A 16955-nucleotide genomic window follows, 5' to 3' on the forward strand; every position below is an offset into this window, starting at 1 on the left:
AAGACGAGCTGTAAGTGGTCAGATATGATCAATAAAAGTAGGTAGAATGCGCCATCTTGTGGATAAGCATTGAAGATGTTCTGTATTAAATTGATGCATTTGAGTCCTTTGAACCAAGAACATATTTGTATTAGTTTGCCAAGAAACGCGTTTACTTAATGTTGATATAAAAGAAGTCTACAAGGATTTATACATTTTTAAATACCTGATTGTCTGTATATGCATGCTCATTAAAAATAACTTTCTATGAAAATACATTAATGCTTGACACATCAAAGTGCATGTGGACGTAAACCATTTTAGTATCACTGATATTATTATAGCTTTTATTGAGAATCAACTTTTAGTTTTTAGTAATTTTAATGACTATATTATTTTATTAATTTTAGCACATTAAGTTAAACTAAAATGAACTAAATTAAACTTAGATTTTTTTGGCAACTGACTTGAAAATAAGTTTTACACACATTTTCACTATAAAAACAAACTGCATTTGTCTATATTTTTTGTTTGAGTTACCATTTATTCTATTTCAAGTATTTTTTACGGTTTTAGTTTTAGCTCACTATTATAACCCTGGCATAAACTACATCAGACTGCATTGGCTGTGGTTAAATCAAATATAAAATTCTGGTAGTTAAACCAGTTTTATAGTTTTAAATCTTTTTATCCACTAGGGTGCAGCACTATCACACACATGAGCTGCTGTAATCTCATCAGATTATAACAGTAGAGTATAGTTTAGTAAAATCCATTTCCACTGTAATATCATGCTGACGCCAGATACAAGAAGAAAAATAAATCTTAACTTACCTGCTATTCAGAATGGATTTGTTGACGTTCAAGTAGGCTGAAAAAATCCAGGGAAATTATACACTGTATAGATCTTTATTTGACAGAATGCAAAGATACAAACAAACAAAACAAAGAAAATAATCTACATTCAAAATAAACATTTTCTTAAAGTGCTGGAAGAATGTCTCTCACACAACCTGACACACAAACATAATTAAAAGAACCATATCCGAAAACAAAAGAGAACAATTACCCTTACAAATAAAATTATATTTTATAATAACCTTTCTGTATAGACCACAACTCTTAAATAGAAACTGAAAATATTTAGCATTGTTCTGGACAGTGTAATAAAATAAAAGCTCAGGTGTTTATGGGCATGACCGAGTCAGTAGTATTTGTGTGGCGTAAAGGAGGTAGCATTTCATTTAACAACAGCTGGCTGTTTGACCAACTTAAAACATACAAATTAAACCGCAGTACCTGCCAAACTAACCATCATGACTAAATACAGTTCTTCAAGGGTGTTTGATGATAAACCACACGTATATACCAACAAACACAAATTTAAGGCACATAAACCCTAAATACTCTAAAATAGTTTTAAAATGTGCTCTAAAATGATGCCATTTGACAATCAAACATAAATTTTGCTTTGGTTGTTTCTGCATATTATGGGGTGTTGGACCTGAAACAATGAGAGTGGATTTCATTTACATCTGTCTCTTATGCAATACAGTAACAGTGCTCTTAATGTAAATATGAACTGGAAACAGAGGAGCAGTATTACAAGATCTGAACGCCCCACAGCACATCTGTTCCTACATCATACACGAAGACAGACATTAGTCTAAACACACACTTACTGCTTTACCTACAACATTCTGCTGGTTTTCCTTATGAGCTCACAAGACATTGACACACGTAATTATATTGATTTGCGGAATTTATAAGTGATGTTGATCCATTTATAACCCAATCAGAAGTTAAATCAGATCATGTAACAGACATGGACTGATTTAAAAAAAAAAAATAAAAGAAAAAAGATGACGACGATATCAGTTTGTGCATAACCGTGCATAATTTTAAACACTTAAACTAAACCTAGAAATGCTTCCTAACCTCTTAGCTAAAATAATGATAATTACAATAGCTAAAGAAGAGATTTTAAAAAACGTGTTAATTTGTGTAAAATATATCCAAGGCATATCCTGATGATTTTTAGTATGGCACAAATTAAACATTTTGACATGCATATTTAATTCAATGTAAATGAAAACGAGGCTGTTAAAGACAGATGCACAGTATATTTAATAGGTTGTATCAAATTAAAAGTAAAATTTTTATAGAATGGCCATTTCTACAGTGTTCGAAAACATTTTCAATGTTTTGAAAATGTATTTGCAATGTTTAAAACACAACCAATTAAATGGACTGCAGATGTCACAGCCTCGTTTTTATTTACATGAAATTAAATATAGCATCTGACTAAATCCGTATATGAAGCGTGACCCTCAGCGCCGTAGTTAAAACTACATGTCCCATCACCAATGAAAGCCTGAGACGGAAGTTCTGACAGATGCAAAGCAAACAAACAGATTGTCATATTTAATTTAATGTAAATTAAAACGAGGCTGTTAAAGACAGATGTGCAGTATGTTTAATAGGTTGTACTAAATAAAAAATCTAATTTTCATAGCTTGGCCACTAGAAATGTATTTTTAATATTCAAAACAATATTTTAAAACATAAAGCAAACTGGCTCTTGTCACAGCCTCGTTTTCACTTAAAATTAAATATGCCATCCGAATCAATCCTTATGTGAAGCGTGACCCTCCACACCGCAGCCTCAACTACATATCCCAGCATTCTCAGTTCTTTACCCTTCTCTTATTGTTCATCTCGAAGTAGGGCTCATCGCGTTTGCTGGGTTTAGTCCGTGTCGTGTGTTTGTGTGTGGTGCTGGTAGGTGCTTGTTTAGTAGTGGTGCTTACAGTGGGCGTCTGAACAGGAGGGTTACTGCTGACCAGAGGTTTCCTTTGGGTTGTTTTACCATTGACAGATGCAACAGTTCGTGTAGTGCCAGCTGTGTTCTGCTGTACAGATTTACTCTTGCAGGTGACAGGTTTTGTAAGAGGAATTGTCTGTTTGGGATCATTCGGTGCCAAACGAGGGGAAACAGGACGACCCTTCCTGGAATCTAAGTGCAGGGCAGAGGCAGGGGAAGGCGGGTTTCTCTGGGCGAGCCGTGAGCGGACGGGCGCAGGAGGTAGGCGACCATCACGCTGGACAGGTTTCTGTGTAGATGTTGGTGGGGCCGAAGGTTTAGGCAGCTTGCAGGTGGGTTCGGGACAGACGGGACTGCGCGGTTGAGATGGAGATGCACGCGGGCGCAGTTTGGTCTTGGAGGTGGCGGAAGAGGTTTTTTGGGAAACCCCATTCGGGGTTGACTGGGGAAACGGGCTTCTTTTGGGGGCAGGCGATGAAACAGGGGTGGTTTTCGGGGAAGCGGTGGGCGTTTGAAAAATCTTCTTGGGTGCAGGTGCCTTACGAGGCATTGAGGGCGTAGATGCGGGTGACTGGGTGACGCTGCGGGGTGTGGGCGTGCTGGGTTTGGACGTGGACATCGTGGAAGATGACGATGAAGAGGATGATTCTGGGAGGAGGTTGACGGCTGCAATGGGGTCCATTGTGGGCGGCTGCGTGGTCTGCACATTGTGGGCGGGGCCTGAGCTGGAAGGGCCTTTCTGATAGGCTAGAATCTTCTGCTCTAGAGTGGTGAACTGCAGCACACGGCCAGGGTCGTATTTCAGCAGAAACCCTTTCAGAGTGTCCCAACCTCCACCGACACGCACCATCACATGCTTCCCATGAAGCATCTAAAAGAGAGCATTTTAATTAATAAGCAACCTCACAGAATAAAATACTACTGATGCACAAAAATACATTTTTACTGAAATCAAAATTAAAAGTACATTTAACAATCAAATGCATTTAATAAACAGCACTCAAACAAAAACTAAGATGTAAATTGCATACCAATTTTATTGATAAAATTAATTAATTAATTCATCAAATGTATTTAGTAAACAACACTCAAATAAAAACTCCACATAAGACTGTTTTAATGGAAGTTTTAACCAAAACCAAATTTTTTTAATAATCAGTTAATTAAACAAATTTATTTAATAATCACCGTTTAAATAAAAACTGATTTGTTTGAACATTACAAATATTTTTATATCAGTTTTTTAATGATATAATTATGATTAAACTACACTTTGTTGTTGAAATATAAACATTTAAACAATGTCTGTAATAAAAAAATGTTTTCATGACAGATTTACACATATTAATACATATCACCGAAGTCAACAGGTTAAGTAAAAATATGATGAATTCGTAATATAGTGCATAGATTTATCATAATGCTTCTCTCTAGAATTATTTTTTCAAGCTGAATAATAAGTTTATGGATATTGAATGGCTTTTCTGAGGCAAATGTGATGTTATTGTTTATGAGCTGTCTTCCTGTGGTTTAAACACTGATTGAAGAATTACATGAGACACGAATCATTTCAGTAAGTTGTACTGTTTAGCTCAATATACTTTTTGATTTTCATTCATGTAATAAGCAATAAGGAAGAGATGATTTCAGCCCCCCATTTTTGGCCGAATATTTTCGATGCATCACTATTAAACACGCTTGTTTTACTGGCATGTAGTGTAACCGGAATGTTTTATCAGGAAGCATGTTCACACAGCATCTCTGTGTGTGCATGTTCCACCTAATCTGGATGTGTGTCTGTGCGAATGTTATGACAGTTCAGCACGTGCTGGTTAAACAAACTAGATTGGCTTTAGTGGATTGCCACAGTAGTTGTGAATGAGATCTCCATGGCGACACGCCAGCTAAAGACACGAGGAAAGTGCGCTCAGATGAGTGTGTTTGCATAAGGTTTATCTGCTCTACAGTACTGCGATTTAACAGGATGAAACAAGATAATGTAACAGTGCTGATTGCTATAATCGGCATGAAATGAAAATTCACCCTATCTACATTTCGAATGCATGCTATAGATCTTATTGTGAACAATTCATCCATGCATGTTTCTTTTGGCCTCATAACATTTAATCAAAATGTCACAAATGAACTTCCAGTGAAACAACACTTCTTTCTGATGCCGTTTGTAGGACTTCTAATGCTTTTAAATCCTGGCTTCAGTCTTGAGAGCCACTCTCACTTCTCAACATCCAAATAATAACCAACACATACAATATTGCTACTTCTATTTTATCGTGACTGTAAAGACTTTTAAAACAGTCCCTAAAAGCTGCTCCTACCCTGATGAACAGGATCTTGTCTCCGAGCCTGTAGCGTCCCTCAGACAGATACTCAATGGAAAACTTCTGTGTGCAGTTACAGGGAGGGTCATCCTGGCCGGCACGATCCTACAGACAAGAAGAGTTTGTTTGGGTGAAATGAAAGAAAAATTCACTCATTTGCAAGATGGAAAAATAACAGCTATGAACATTCTGGACCCTGGGGTGTCCCACTGGTTATTTGGCTGAGAGAAGTTAGCATTTTTTGCAAAACTGTCCCCCATGTGAAGCACATCTCTAAACAACAGCTGCTATTTATACACTCAGCAAACAATAAACTCAACTGGAGATGTATGATAACTGGGTCAGAATGCAGACAGATGCTAAGACTCATCATAACACTGCATATGAACTCTTAAAAAGGCTAAGACAATGATTCAACTCAAACTAAAAGCCTGATCTCAGAAAGTGTGTGTGATGCTCACCGCGTGATACAGGGCTCCATGCTGACAGCACACAGTGAATGTTTTCACTGGAGACGAGTGATCGGTCATCATTAGACTTTCCTCCAGCTCAATTTCCTTTTCCAGTTTAACCAAAACCGGAGGCTCTATGCCATACCTAAACAAACAAAACCCCATCAACACTGCCCTAAGAGCAAATCCTAATATTTTATGTTAGTTTTTATTCTAACCAGCTAATCATGACATAATTATATGTACAATATGCTATTAAATATTTGTGTGTAATGACCATTGAATTGCATGAATGACTGCAGATTTCCTCACATAAAATCATGTCAAATTTAAATAAGAAAAGTTAAGGTAAAATGCAAGATAATATACATTCAGATGGTTATTATTGCAAAATAAACCCCTTTTTATTATTTATTAACCCCCTATATACAGTAACTGTTGTGTTATTCTAGAATCTCCATAAATTCAGATTTTTTTTAGCTTTTCTACAGCACAATAGCTGTTCTAAGTGCTCAAGCCAATTCATTTAAACCCTGTAAAATCCACGTAAATTTGCCCCCGGCATAACTTTAAAGCCCCTAAAGCAGCCCTTGACCTCTGACCCCAAAGCACAACCTGACATCTGTCACCTGCAGGATCATCAAAACCGCTTCGCTTACCTGGAGACGATCCGTCCGATCTCCAGCAGGCACAGACACACCTGCCGCGCCTCTTTATGCAGAACTGAGGAAGGGAGGGAGAGCCGTGACTATAATTACCTAGCGATCATTCACTGCCAAAGTTATTACGGCTACAGACATAACAGGTGAAGTGAGTAAAATTTTTAACTAATAGATATCACTATACATTGAATTAATCATAGTGCATTAAAACAAAATTCTGTTATGTTTAAATGTGCAAATGATGTAATAATTAATTTCAAAATTTCAAAAATTCTTGTTTGTTGACGTAGAATAAATAGTTTTTACAGAGGAGATGCATGGAAAAAACTGGTTTTGCCTGTAGTGACTTGAACAGGTTATATAATGAAAATCAAATCAATTAAAGTTTAAAAATTACTTCATAATCATTTGTTCAAGGCTTAACACTTCATAAAGACATGCACCACTGTTTGGGTTTGGAAACTCGCTGACCCAGGCTGGCTCATCTCTCACACCGGTTCGATTACAGGTCACACTGAGTTCTGTCAGTTCCCATCCCGTAATGCACAGTGACACAGTGAATAATAACTTGCGCTCCTGAGGACAGCAAGTCTCAGGGCCGTCAGGTTAATGACTTAATGACAGCTCCCTCTCACTCATTAACATCCTGGATTTACAGAGAGACGGGGACGTGCGGGGCCACAGCTCAACTGACGTACGAGGCCACAGATCCTCTGAAAAGATTACGGCCCGTTAAACAGCTCAGAGAAAGACACACTAGCACAGCAGGGCTAAAGAGGACAGACAGGAGGACGCTGGTCACTGTTTAAATACATTAATTTAGCCAGCATGATTAAAGTCCAGTTCTAATGGACTACAGAGAGAGACAAGCCTGGACAGATGCAGGTGGAGTCTATCCATTCTGGAGAGCTGGGCTTTATGCTGTTTAAACCCTCACCCCAGTCTAATTTTTGTTGCAATATTCATATTTAAATAATCATGAATCATAGAAAGCAGACGTGTAAAATATTACAATTAAAATATGTTCAATACAGAGCTCTCTGGAGAAGCATTTTGGATTACTGTGGCCATAGATCCAGAATGACAGAAATAGAAACTAGGCAATGGACAAAACATCCTCTTCTGCTCATGGCTGAATAGTACAGTAATTTAACTGTTAACCACTCTGGAGACTTAATTATAAGTTGCACCTGGTTAAGGACACCGGGCCAAAAGCTCTCTTACCCAAACCCTCAGACTCAAACAAATACGTCTCGTCCACTCCTACGTGACGACACCAGGACAGAAAATTCGCCGTGTTGTCCCGGGCAAAAAACGATCCAGGGGAGGCATTTTTCTTGAACTGGATTTTCTTTGACAGGAGCTGTTAACAAAACAGAGATGAGAATTACACACAAACAGTCCTGCGGTTATGCGAGCTGCGTCACCGCCCACCGTTTCACACGTTTCTTACGCACCTGTGTTTCTGAGTCCTGTGGGAGTTTACTCTGCAGAATTCCAACCAGACGACACAGTTTGACACCGTTGTCAAGCTCCTCCATGAAGCGTTCAGCTGTCACCTGCTCGCCTGCAAAAAAACCCCAAATATCTCTGTTTCAACAGACTTGAGAACAACTATGACTATGTTACTCCTTTAATTGCTAAGCATTTTCACATAGAAAATAGTGGAATTAGTTTTCCACTAACTGGCAACCCGGGGCGTCAAAATACTATTGGGTAAATTGAACAAACATTTCAGGAGAAACAAGTATGTGAACTTGTTTCCTTAATATCTCCAAAAATATGATGGTATTTTTAAGCTTTAGTGAAGTCAAAATATTACCTAGAACACCTTTAAGTGCAAGATGGAACTAGACAACCTTTACAGTGAGTCACTTTACAAAAGCTTCACTTTACAAAAGTTCTCCTCTTCTCTAGCTTGCCTAATCTTGCCTTAATCTAGTTGTCTAATAAACCGGGCATTGTATATTATGATTATTGTTTGCCCTTCTGACGAATTGCTGTGTTCCTTTTTGTAAGTCACTTTTGATCAAAGAAGCTGCCAAATTCATACATGTAAAATCGACAGGCCTGTGCAGCAGTTTTATGGCTGTTTTGCCCTCCAGGTCTCACCGAAAAATACTAATAACACTTAAAATTCACACTTATGACACTATAATCCATACAATATAAACACCCTGTCAGTGAAAAATGAACAAGTTTGACAGCACAGGGCAGTCACATTTTAGCATTTTGTTCAAATTCCACAACATATTCAGTGTATTATCTGAAAGAGGACTATAGGATTACAAGGACTTAATCTAAAAAAAAAAAGAAAAAAGGCAACCAACAGAGCAAGAGGTTTATGGGTGAACGTTCTTTGGCCCGGGTGAACATGTTCAGCATGCAGACAGACAGGTAAGGGCAACACCCTCCATTATTCGACAAAGACTGAGAGATTGAGTTCTTGTTTCGGGGGTCGTATATCACCGTTATACGAGAGCAAACGTCGTTTCCCACACTTCTTTGCTTGATATATGAGGCTTTGGGTTTCAGTTATTTGACCAACGAAAGGAAAAGACATTTAGACTAATAATAGCAGTCATTTTTTGCTTTCATGTGCTGAGAGTGAGTCATAGATGTCTTGTTTTGCATGAGAAGCAGGTTTACCCAGCATGCCGCTCAGCCAGATGGCCAGATCCTCCTGCATGGGCACCAGCGTGGCTTCGTGCCGCACGGCCAACCACTGGTCATACTGGAACACATCAGCCAGACCCGGGCCGGGACGAGGAGAGCGCAGGCTGCGAGGACTCTGTAACGGGACATCAAACTTCTCGCCAAACCAAGCCTGAGAGAGAGAAAGAGGAAAACCAGACGGCTCAACACGTGCACACAGAGAAACACACACAAAACTGTGTGTCGAGACCACAATGACCCCTCACACAGATTCCACGCTCTCTCTCCGGAAAGACGGCGACCCGGTTGAAATCAGGACAGTCTAACAAGCATGACTAAATCAAATAAACAAATGACAAACTTACACAAGCAAAAAAGCAATGATATTTAGATAAAACAACTTTCATAAGTTAACTTGTAGTAAAACCTCTAACAAAAGTTAAAAACATAGGGTTAAGTATGCAAACAAACCCCCAACCATGAGTATGAGTAATACTAATAGTGACAGACACTTCATCTTCAGTAATATTATAAATTTGACTACACTGAATTGAACTGGATAAATGACAATGTTCTAAAAATGTTTGCTGACATTTTCTCAGAATATTTAAAATGTCCATTTTTTTGTTAAAGAATTTTAGAGGGTTCTACAAATGTTAGGAGAACATTGCATTTTATAATTAGCAAATATTATATGAATGTTACTTTTGAATGTTTTCTGAACATTCCAAAACAAGTAGTAGCATTTAAAAATGTTACACAAATGTCCAACTAAAATGTTTCAGAAATAACTTTGAACGAACATTCTATTAATGTTACTGGAAGAGTGTTTGTTCAAAATAATCTTGCCAGAACATTTCTAGCAGGGGAGCTGCTTTAGCTAAATCAAATTAGTTTCATAACAGATGGATTTTGCAACATAAACAGCGCTTTTTAAGTGAATTGAATCAACGCTGATTGAACTGACCTGAGCTGAATAGACACTATTGTCTTTTAGAGTTGTTTTATGGCTGAATTTGGATTTGTCTCATGTTTGTAGTTTGCATTGATTCTGTTATTTTCTGTTTATTATTTCAAAGATGCTTTGAAACAATCTGCATTGCATAAAGCGCTATAGAAATAAATGTGACTTGACTTAGACTGAGGCAAAACATCTGTTTGAAGCCCACAGCACCAAACCTCTGCGCGAACAGATTATTAAGAAAGCCCAAAAATCACACACAAAAACAAAAGCACTATTTTAAAAATCACACACAAGCAGGCCACTCCGAGAGAAATCCCATAACCCTTTCTGCACATGAACCCTGCTGTTCCCACACATGCATTAAACTCCCATGAGGAACAGAGCGAGTGAGAGCTTCAGGCTCCTACTAACACACATATGGAGCGTTTCTTCTGCTTGCACACAAAGCCTAATTAAACAGGGAAGTGTTTCCATGTGGGGGGGTTTTATTCGTATTATACAAGACACCCAAGATTACCATTCCATTGCAGATTGCGTTTACTGTTAGTGTTTGCTTGTGGACCACTCCTTTTCTCACTTATGGTTAACTCAATGCAAACAGTATGGCGTGTTCAATCACACATGCACATTGCACACACAAATGTTTTCAGTGACATTACATAATGTGGCCGGCTCACACATGACATCATATTACAGATGGACACATGATGAATTACAAATTCATCTTCTGATTCAGACAGGATGGTGTCAAATCAACAACACATGTCTTCTATCTGGAATGTTCAGCAGATTATTCAGATTAAAACTTCGAAGCCATTTAGAACACAAATGGCGGCAACTATTGCCCTGGAGCTGTTTGGAGTCAGGTGTCCTCTTTAAGAAAAGAGCAGGTGTATCTGAGTACTTCTTTTCAACAGATAATAGCTTAAACGTATATGTGAGAATAAAGGAAGTTACTATTTTGGTTACATTATCAGTTATGAGTTGACATTCAGCTATTGGTATCAGTGAGTATTAGATATATAATTGTGCATGCATTTAAAGCAATTTAGATTAGTTTTGTAATCACCTAACCCTCACTTAAAATTCATCTATAAATACTATGGGTTATTACTGATTTATACTGATAATCCATTTCAATTAAAACAAGTCCATTTTCATTATAATGTTTGTTATGCGGCATTTTTAATGTTTTATTTTCCCCCAAAAATATAGACTTAATATCTGTCATAACAAAATAATTCTCATCTCATCCATCTTTCAAACTTTATATGGAGTATATAGTAGGTCACACCAGAGGACAATGCCATTATTGTAAGACTTTATGTCAGCCACCCACCTGAACATGTAACTCTCCTCTAACTAGCTCAGATCTTGACCCACAACATTGCCAACTTCATTTTGCTTTAAAACCATATTCAAACTATCGGAGCTTTGGCGCAGCGGCTCACAACACACAAAAAAGCTGTTCATAGGGATGCAGACTCAAATCCACTGTGTCTAATTGCACATAAATAAAAGCATAAAATCATAAAGTTGCATACCTGCAAACCAGCTTGAACCGCCATCATTAGTTACAAGAGAGATTCAAGTCCACATTCTGAAACAGAGACACATAAAACACTGTTAAAACAGACATGCATCAGCTCAGACGCGCCAGTTATTTCCTGTAAACACAAACACACACACACAGTTCATGTCAGTTTACTCCACTTAAACCCTGTGTGTCCCGTCGCAGGATGGATAATATCGCCTGCGGCTCAACATAAAATGTTTAATAATGAAAAAAAAAAATTTAAATAAAGGATGAGGGAAAAACCTAAATCACTATGACCAAATATCAGAGAGAAAGACAAAAAGACACAGGCTGCAAGATTGAGACAGTTCAGTCAACACAAGCACAGCTGAGGAAACAAAGCAAACGTCTCCTTTCCCTAAACACACACTCACACACTTAACACTCACACAATAACAGCCACACACACACATGCATGCACACACACACACTGTCAATGACACACTCATGTGAATCTAAAATCTCCATCTCCACAGCGAGATGCTCACCTGAGAAACACAGACACAGAGGAATCCAATCCAGCTGCCAGCAGACAATCCACCTGAACACCTCAACGTAGTAAATCCCAACACACACTTCAGCAACGACCCACTGACAGAGGATACGAACGAGAGAGAGAGAGAGGGAAACACAGATTGACTAATGAAGCCGCTCAGCAAACCCCCATCCAATCCCGGCCAAGCATTTACAATGGTCCTATTGTTACAACCCCCTCGTTCGCTTACACACACACACACACAGTCCAAAGTTCGTTCGCTCACGCTCAGTCCTTCCCAACAAACTCCTCCATGACAGCACACAAAAGAATCTGGAAATTTTTTGAAGGGCACCAAGAGAATAAACAATCGCTTTCTCTCTTCAGTCAGACATAAAAAACCACAGAGAGCGAGAGACTGAGTTAATTACTGGAGGAACAGCTTGAGAGCTCAAATCAAGCCTGTCTTCTGTGCACTTCAAGCCCACAAAATGTCAAGCGGCAGAGAAAAGCGGAGGACACACAAACCCAGAATTGATGTCTGCGGGTTATGAAGTGGGTGGCAGTGTGGCTCCGGGTCTCAAGGGCCACATTCCTCTGTCAGAACATAACGGTCCGTGGAAAGAGTCCGTCACTAACGGACACGCTGGCCGGTGGACGCGTCCAACTGCTGTGTGTTTATTTACAACAGAGCATGCTTCTACAATCCACCGCGTCTCTTAAAAAAAGGGTTGTCCCTACTGAAATTAAAATGTTGTCATCATTTACTCACTCTCATGTTGTGACAAAACATGTAATTATCTTTTTTCAGTCAAGCAGCTATTTAGCAGATTCTCAAAAGTAGATGGTGACAAACAGCAGTCAAGCTTTAAAGGGACAAAAAAATGTATGAGTAAGTAACAACCTAAAATTGATGCTATTTTCAGAAGAATTTAAACATGGACTACATTTGTGATGTATGAGAAAACAATCCCTTTAACACATGACTAAAGTGACAAATAGCTGTCAAACTTCAAGTAGAACAAAAAAGAATCATAAACGTAAGAATGAATAATGACTAATTAACTATTACATGTACTAGCAGTACATGAGTCTGGATTTTAGCTTTTACGTCCCTGCATACTATTGGAAATTTAAAACAATTTTTTCAAATTATTTCCTTTTATGTTCCACAAAAATGTATAGAAAACACTTTGAAACTACTTGGTTTTGCATAACATAAAAATTCTAATTTTTGACTTAAAGTTAAATATGGCTTCAAGATAATTACATGTAGTAGTAGTACATGAGTCTGAATTAGTTTCATAATGCATTATGTAACCAGACATTCCCTTTGGTGGAATTCTGAAACAATTTTATGATTAAGTTCCAATAAATTCCTTCTTTTTATGTTCCATGGAACAAGGAATTCCACTTGAAACAACATGTTGATGCAAAATGATGCAAATGACATAATTCTATTTTTTTCTTTTAACTAATTAAATTTCAGCCCAAATCAAAAACAGATAAAAACATGAGTAACTCGCATAAACGCCGCCTCTGTAAAAGACACACCCATAAAAACAGGACAAAATAAAGAGAGTGACTTTTGCTGCAGAAATGAGGTTGGGCAGAACACAAAGTGCTCTAACATCGTAATCCTACTATAATGAACGTCTGCGTGAGGTACAGTCGATTTGTCGCTTTAATTAAATGCAACGACACAAAGGGAGCGAGGGCTGGGGTGTCCACATGGCTCCTCGGGTCGCCACATAATCACGTAAGAGGATCACGCTTCCAGACGCATCCCCGTTGGCCTTCTGCTCCTCCTCCCTCTAGACGTGGGCTGACACGTGGCACATGCATGTATGCATGCGTGTTTGTTTGCATGTATGTGCACCAGTGGCTTGCACATGGGTCCCAAAAATAGCCGGCCATCAATCAAAGCCCCTCCCCTTCCTGCTCTTTTGTGGTTCTGCTTGTGATCTTAATTGGCCTGTCAGTTGCTTTCATTAGTAGGCAGAGCCATCAACACACACACAAACAGAACTAATGGTCCTGGAGAGGATGGGCGTCCGATAAACCACGGGTCAGAAGCCCATCCCCCGTAAAGCGGAGAAAAGCCCCTCTTATACACCTGCCACCAGCTAAGGAACAGTTATCTAAAACACATCAAAGTTTTTTGGTTTCTGAAACGGCACAGACTTGAAGAAATGTAGCATTAAATTACTTGCTCACCAATGGATCCTCTGCAGTGAATGGGTGCCGTCAAAACGAGGGTCTAAACAGCTAATAAAAACAGCTAATGTTAAAATCCCTTTATTATGGATTGTTTCTTACAATCACACACCTTTCCACTTCACAAGACGTTAAATAATGGACTTGAGCGGTGTGGATTGTTTTCATGTTTTTATCAGCTGTTTGGACTCTCATTCTGACGGCACCCATTCACTGCAGAGGATCCATTGATGAGGAAGTGATGTAATGCTACATTTCTCCAAATCTGATGAAGAACCAAACTCATCAAAATCTTGGACAGCCTGAGGGTGTGTAAACTGTCTTGAAATCTAGTGAGCCACCTATTAAGACAGCATCAGGTGCATTCAAAAGTTGCAATACCCACGATGCCCAAAAATGTACAAACATGCTGTCTAGTAATGGGAAAATGACTAGGTTTTAGGACACTGTGGTCAAATAATTGCGTATAAACCCTATTGAAAAGACATGAGGAAAAGCTACTTTCTCATGCTTCTACAATTACAAAACAAAGCTGCAATTCACCAAAACAATGTGATCAACACGGCTCAACATAATGACCTCACTGCAATGATTCAGAAATATAAGATACAGAATTGCATGCCAGTCTACAAAGTCTAAAACATGAAATGCAAACTCTTTAAAAATGAAGACTCCAAATCAGTTTTCACATTGGTGCCACAGAAAAATTCAAACAATTCAGTGAAAAGTTCTTTAAAGAACATCTTAAAAATCTTTAGAACCTTTTTTCCATTACAAAGATTCCAAAAATTCCAAGGATGTTAAAGGTTCTTCATGGAACCATCAATGCCAGTAAATCTTCATATTTCAGAGTGTAGGACACCAATGCTGGCATTTAAAACCAATGGAGACACTCCAAGGCATAATGTAAACAGAAGCCGTTGTCATGGTGATGCAATGACTTGTTATGAGACACTAACAATTACCCATTCAACAGCAAGCACAGAGGGTCTGCCATACCCCCGTCCCACTAATCATCTGCTCTGGGTCATTAATAAACGAACAGTAATCCAAGATTCATAACAGTGACCAGCATGTGCACCAGAGATCATGGGAAATTAATCCCAGCCAGGATTCATTTATTTCAGGATTTCCCCCCTTCACCCTCCTCTCAAGCTCAAGAACCCCCTGATGCCACGTATCAGGCAGATGGTCGGTAAAGTTGCAGGATATGGGGTATTTTGGGGGCAGCTTACAAGTAACAACCATTACAGAATTTTTTCTAAATGCATGTTATAGAGTTTACGGTGAACAAATCATCAATGCATACGTTTTGTAATTTTAAATCAGATTTTGATAACTGGATGCACCTTCTGGAGAAAACGACAGTAGACATTATCAGAATATAGAAGTAAAGATGCTACTTATGTTTCATTGCAACTTCAATATAAAAAAAAACAAACTTAAAACTTCTGCGGACAAACAAAACAATCAATGCATTTCCATATGCATGAAATCTTAGATCATAAACTCTTTTACACAACAGTTTCCTTATTAGTGGTTGATTATTATGGTTTTTCAATGGCCAATGCTAACACCTGTATCTTGAGAGCTGTTTAATCACTGCAACAAAACTGTGCAAACAGACACAATATTTATACAAAATTCATTGATATGATTTTAAAATCTCCAAATATCAGTTGATTTATCAGTCTTTTTCTATTTTCTCGTTTTGTAAGCGGCTTGGGATCAAAGAGTCTACTCAATAAATAATTGCAAGTCATTCACAGCATGCCACAAAGGAATAACTCAGCTTCCTCAAATGGTTTACTGGCACATTTAATCTGTTAACAGCACTTCAGCATGACCAAGAAAGTCTTTGGCGATAAACAGAATTCCCTGCCAGAGCTCAAGGACGTGCTGAAATCTTTATGGTTGCAGTTTCCATCAGGAAACACCTGCAAGTTTTCCCCTCCTCTGGTGATTGATGTATATTTAGCACACATCTCTGACAAAGTAAGCTATAACACTGAGTCTAAAACTCAGTTGAACATCATAATGAGCAGTTTTAATATTAGGTGGCTGATTATGAAACATGTTTGGGCAATATCTTAATGTCCCTGTCGAAACATGTATCTGTCAATCACCACTGACACATACAGAGCAGACAGCTTAATATTTTCAAATCATATGAACTCAAATCATTTGAATATGATCCACTAATTCAAATATGTGCGTTGTATTTTTACATGCTGGTGATTCATCACGCAATTCCATGGAAATGTCATGCAACTTCCTCACAATTCTCAATTTTCAGTATAGCTTCCAAAAATACACAACAGAGGCGGCCTTTACACTTAAGACTTGTTTGTTGACATTTTGTTTCCTTTTCTAAGTAAATTTCTATTTTAAACACGCACACAATCATCAAATAAACAAAGTCCCCTCTCTCTCTCTCTCTCTCTCTCTCTCTCCCTCGCTCGCTCGCTCAATCTCACTCACTCACTCACTCCAGTCTGGTTCGAGAGTTTGGGATTGAAAAAAACAACACGAATAAACTCACCAGCGTTAAATGTGTGTGTTTAGTTGTGTGTCAGTAACTAGTTGTCTCTCTTCGCTCCGCGGCTGCTGGGGCGTGCGCGCGTGGGTGCGTGGACGCGCATCAGCTGAAGCTGGAGCTGCTCTCTGCTGCTTTTCCTCCACGCGTCTTGGAATGTTCAGTTGAGAGGGATTCGCGGTTCAAAACAGCCAATCAGAGCGGAGATCAAAAGCTTCAATGGACAGGGGCGGGGATATGAGAGCAGGTGGGCGGGCTCTATTCCAGTGCATTGCA

At 38.6% G+C, this 16955-nt stretch overlaps 1 protein-coding gene across 2 annotated transcripts; it reads right to left on the reverse strand.

Annotated features, from left to right (window-relative positions):
- Positions 1–875: 875 nt before the first annotated feature.
- Positions 876–16823, reverse strand: gas2l3 (growth arrest-specific 2 like 3). 2 transcript variants are annotated; one of them, XM_073838500.1, is made up of 9 exons: positions 16686–16823; positions 11420–11475; positions 8906–9083; positions 7714–7823; positions 7481–7619; positions 6254–6317; positions 5604–5739; positions 5140–5247; positions 876–3674 (listed from the first exon to the last, which is right to left on the reverse strand). In XM_073838500.1, the coding sequence occupies exons 2-9, from the start codon at positions 11444–11446 to the stop codon at positions 2667–2669; spliced, it is 1770 nt and encodes a 589-aa protein (XP_073694601.1). In that variant the 5' UTR covers positions 11447–11475; positions 16686–16823; the 3' UTR covers positions 876–2666. The 2 variants fall into 2 exon arrangements, with proteins under 2 accessions (XP_073694601.1, XP_073694600.1); XM_073838499.1 differs by lacking the exon at positions 16686–16823 and adding an exon at positions 11940–12062.
- Between the last annotated feature and the right edge of the window lie 132 nt (positions 16824–16955).

This window comes from Garra rufa, chromosome 4, assembly GCF_049309525.1.
Source record: "Garra rufa chromosome 4, GarRuf1.0, whole genome shotgun sequence".
In the NCBI taxonomy this organism is placed as follows: domain Eukaryota; kingdom Metazoa; phylum Chordata; class Actinopteri; order Cypriniformes; family Cyprinidae; genus Garra; species Garra rufa.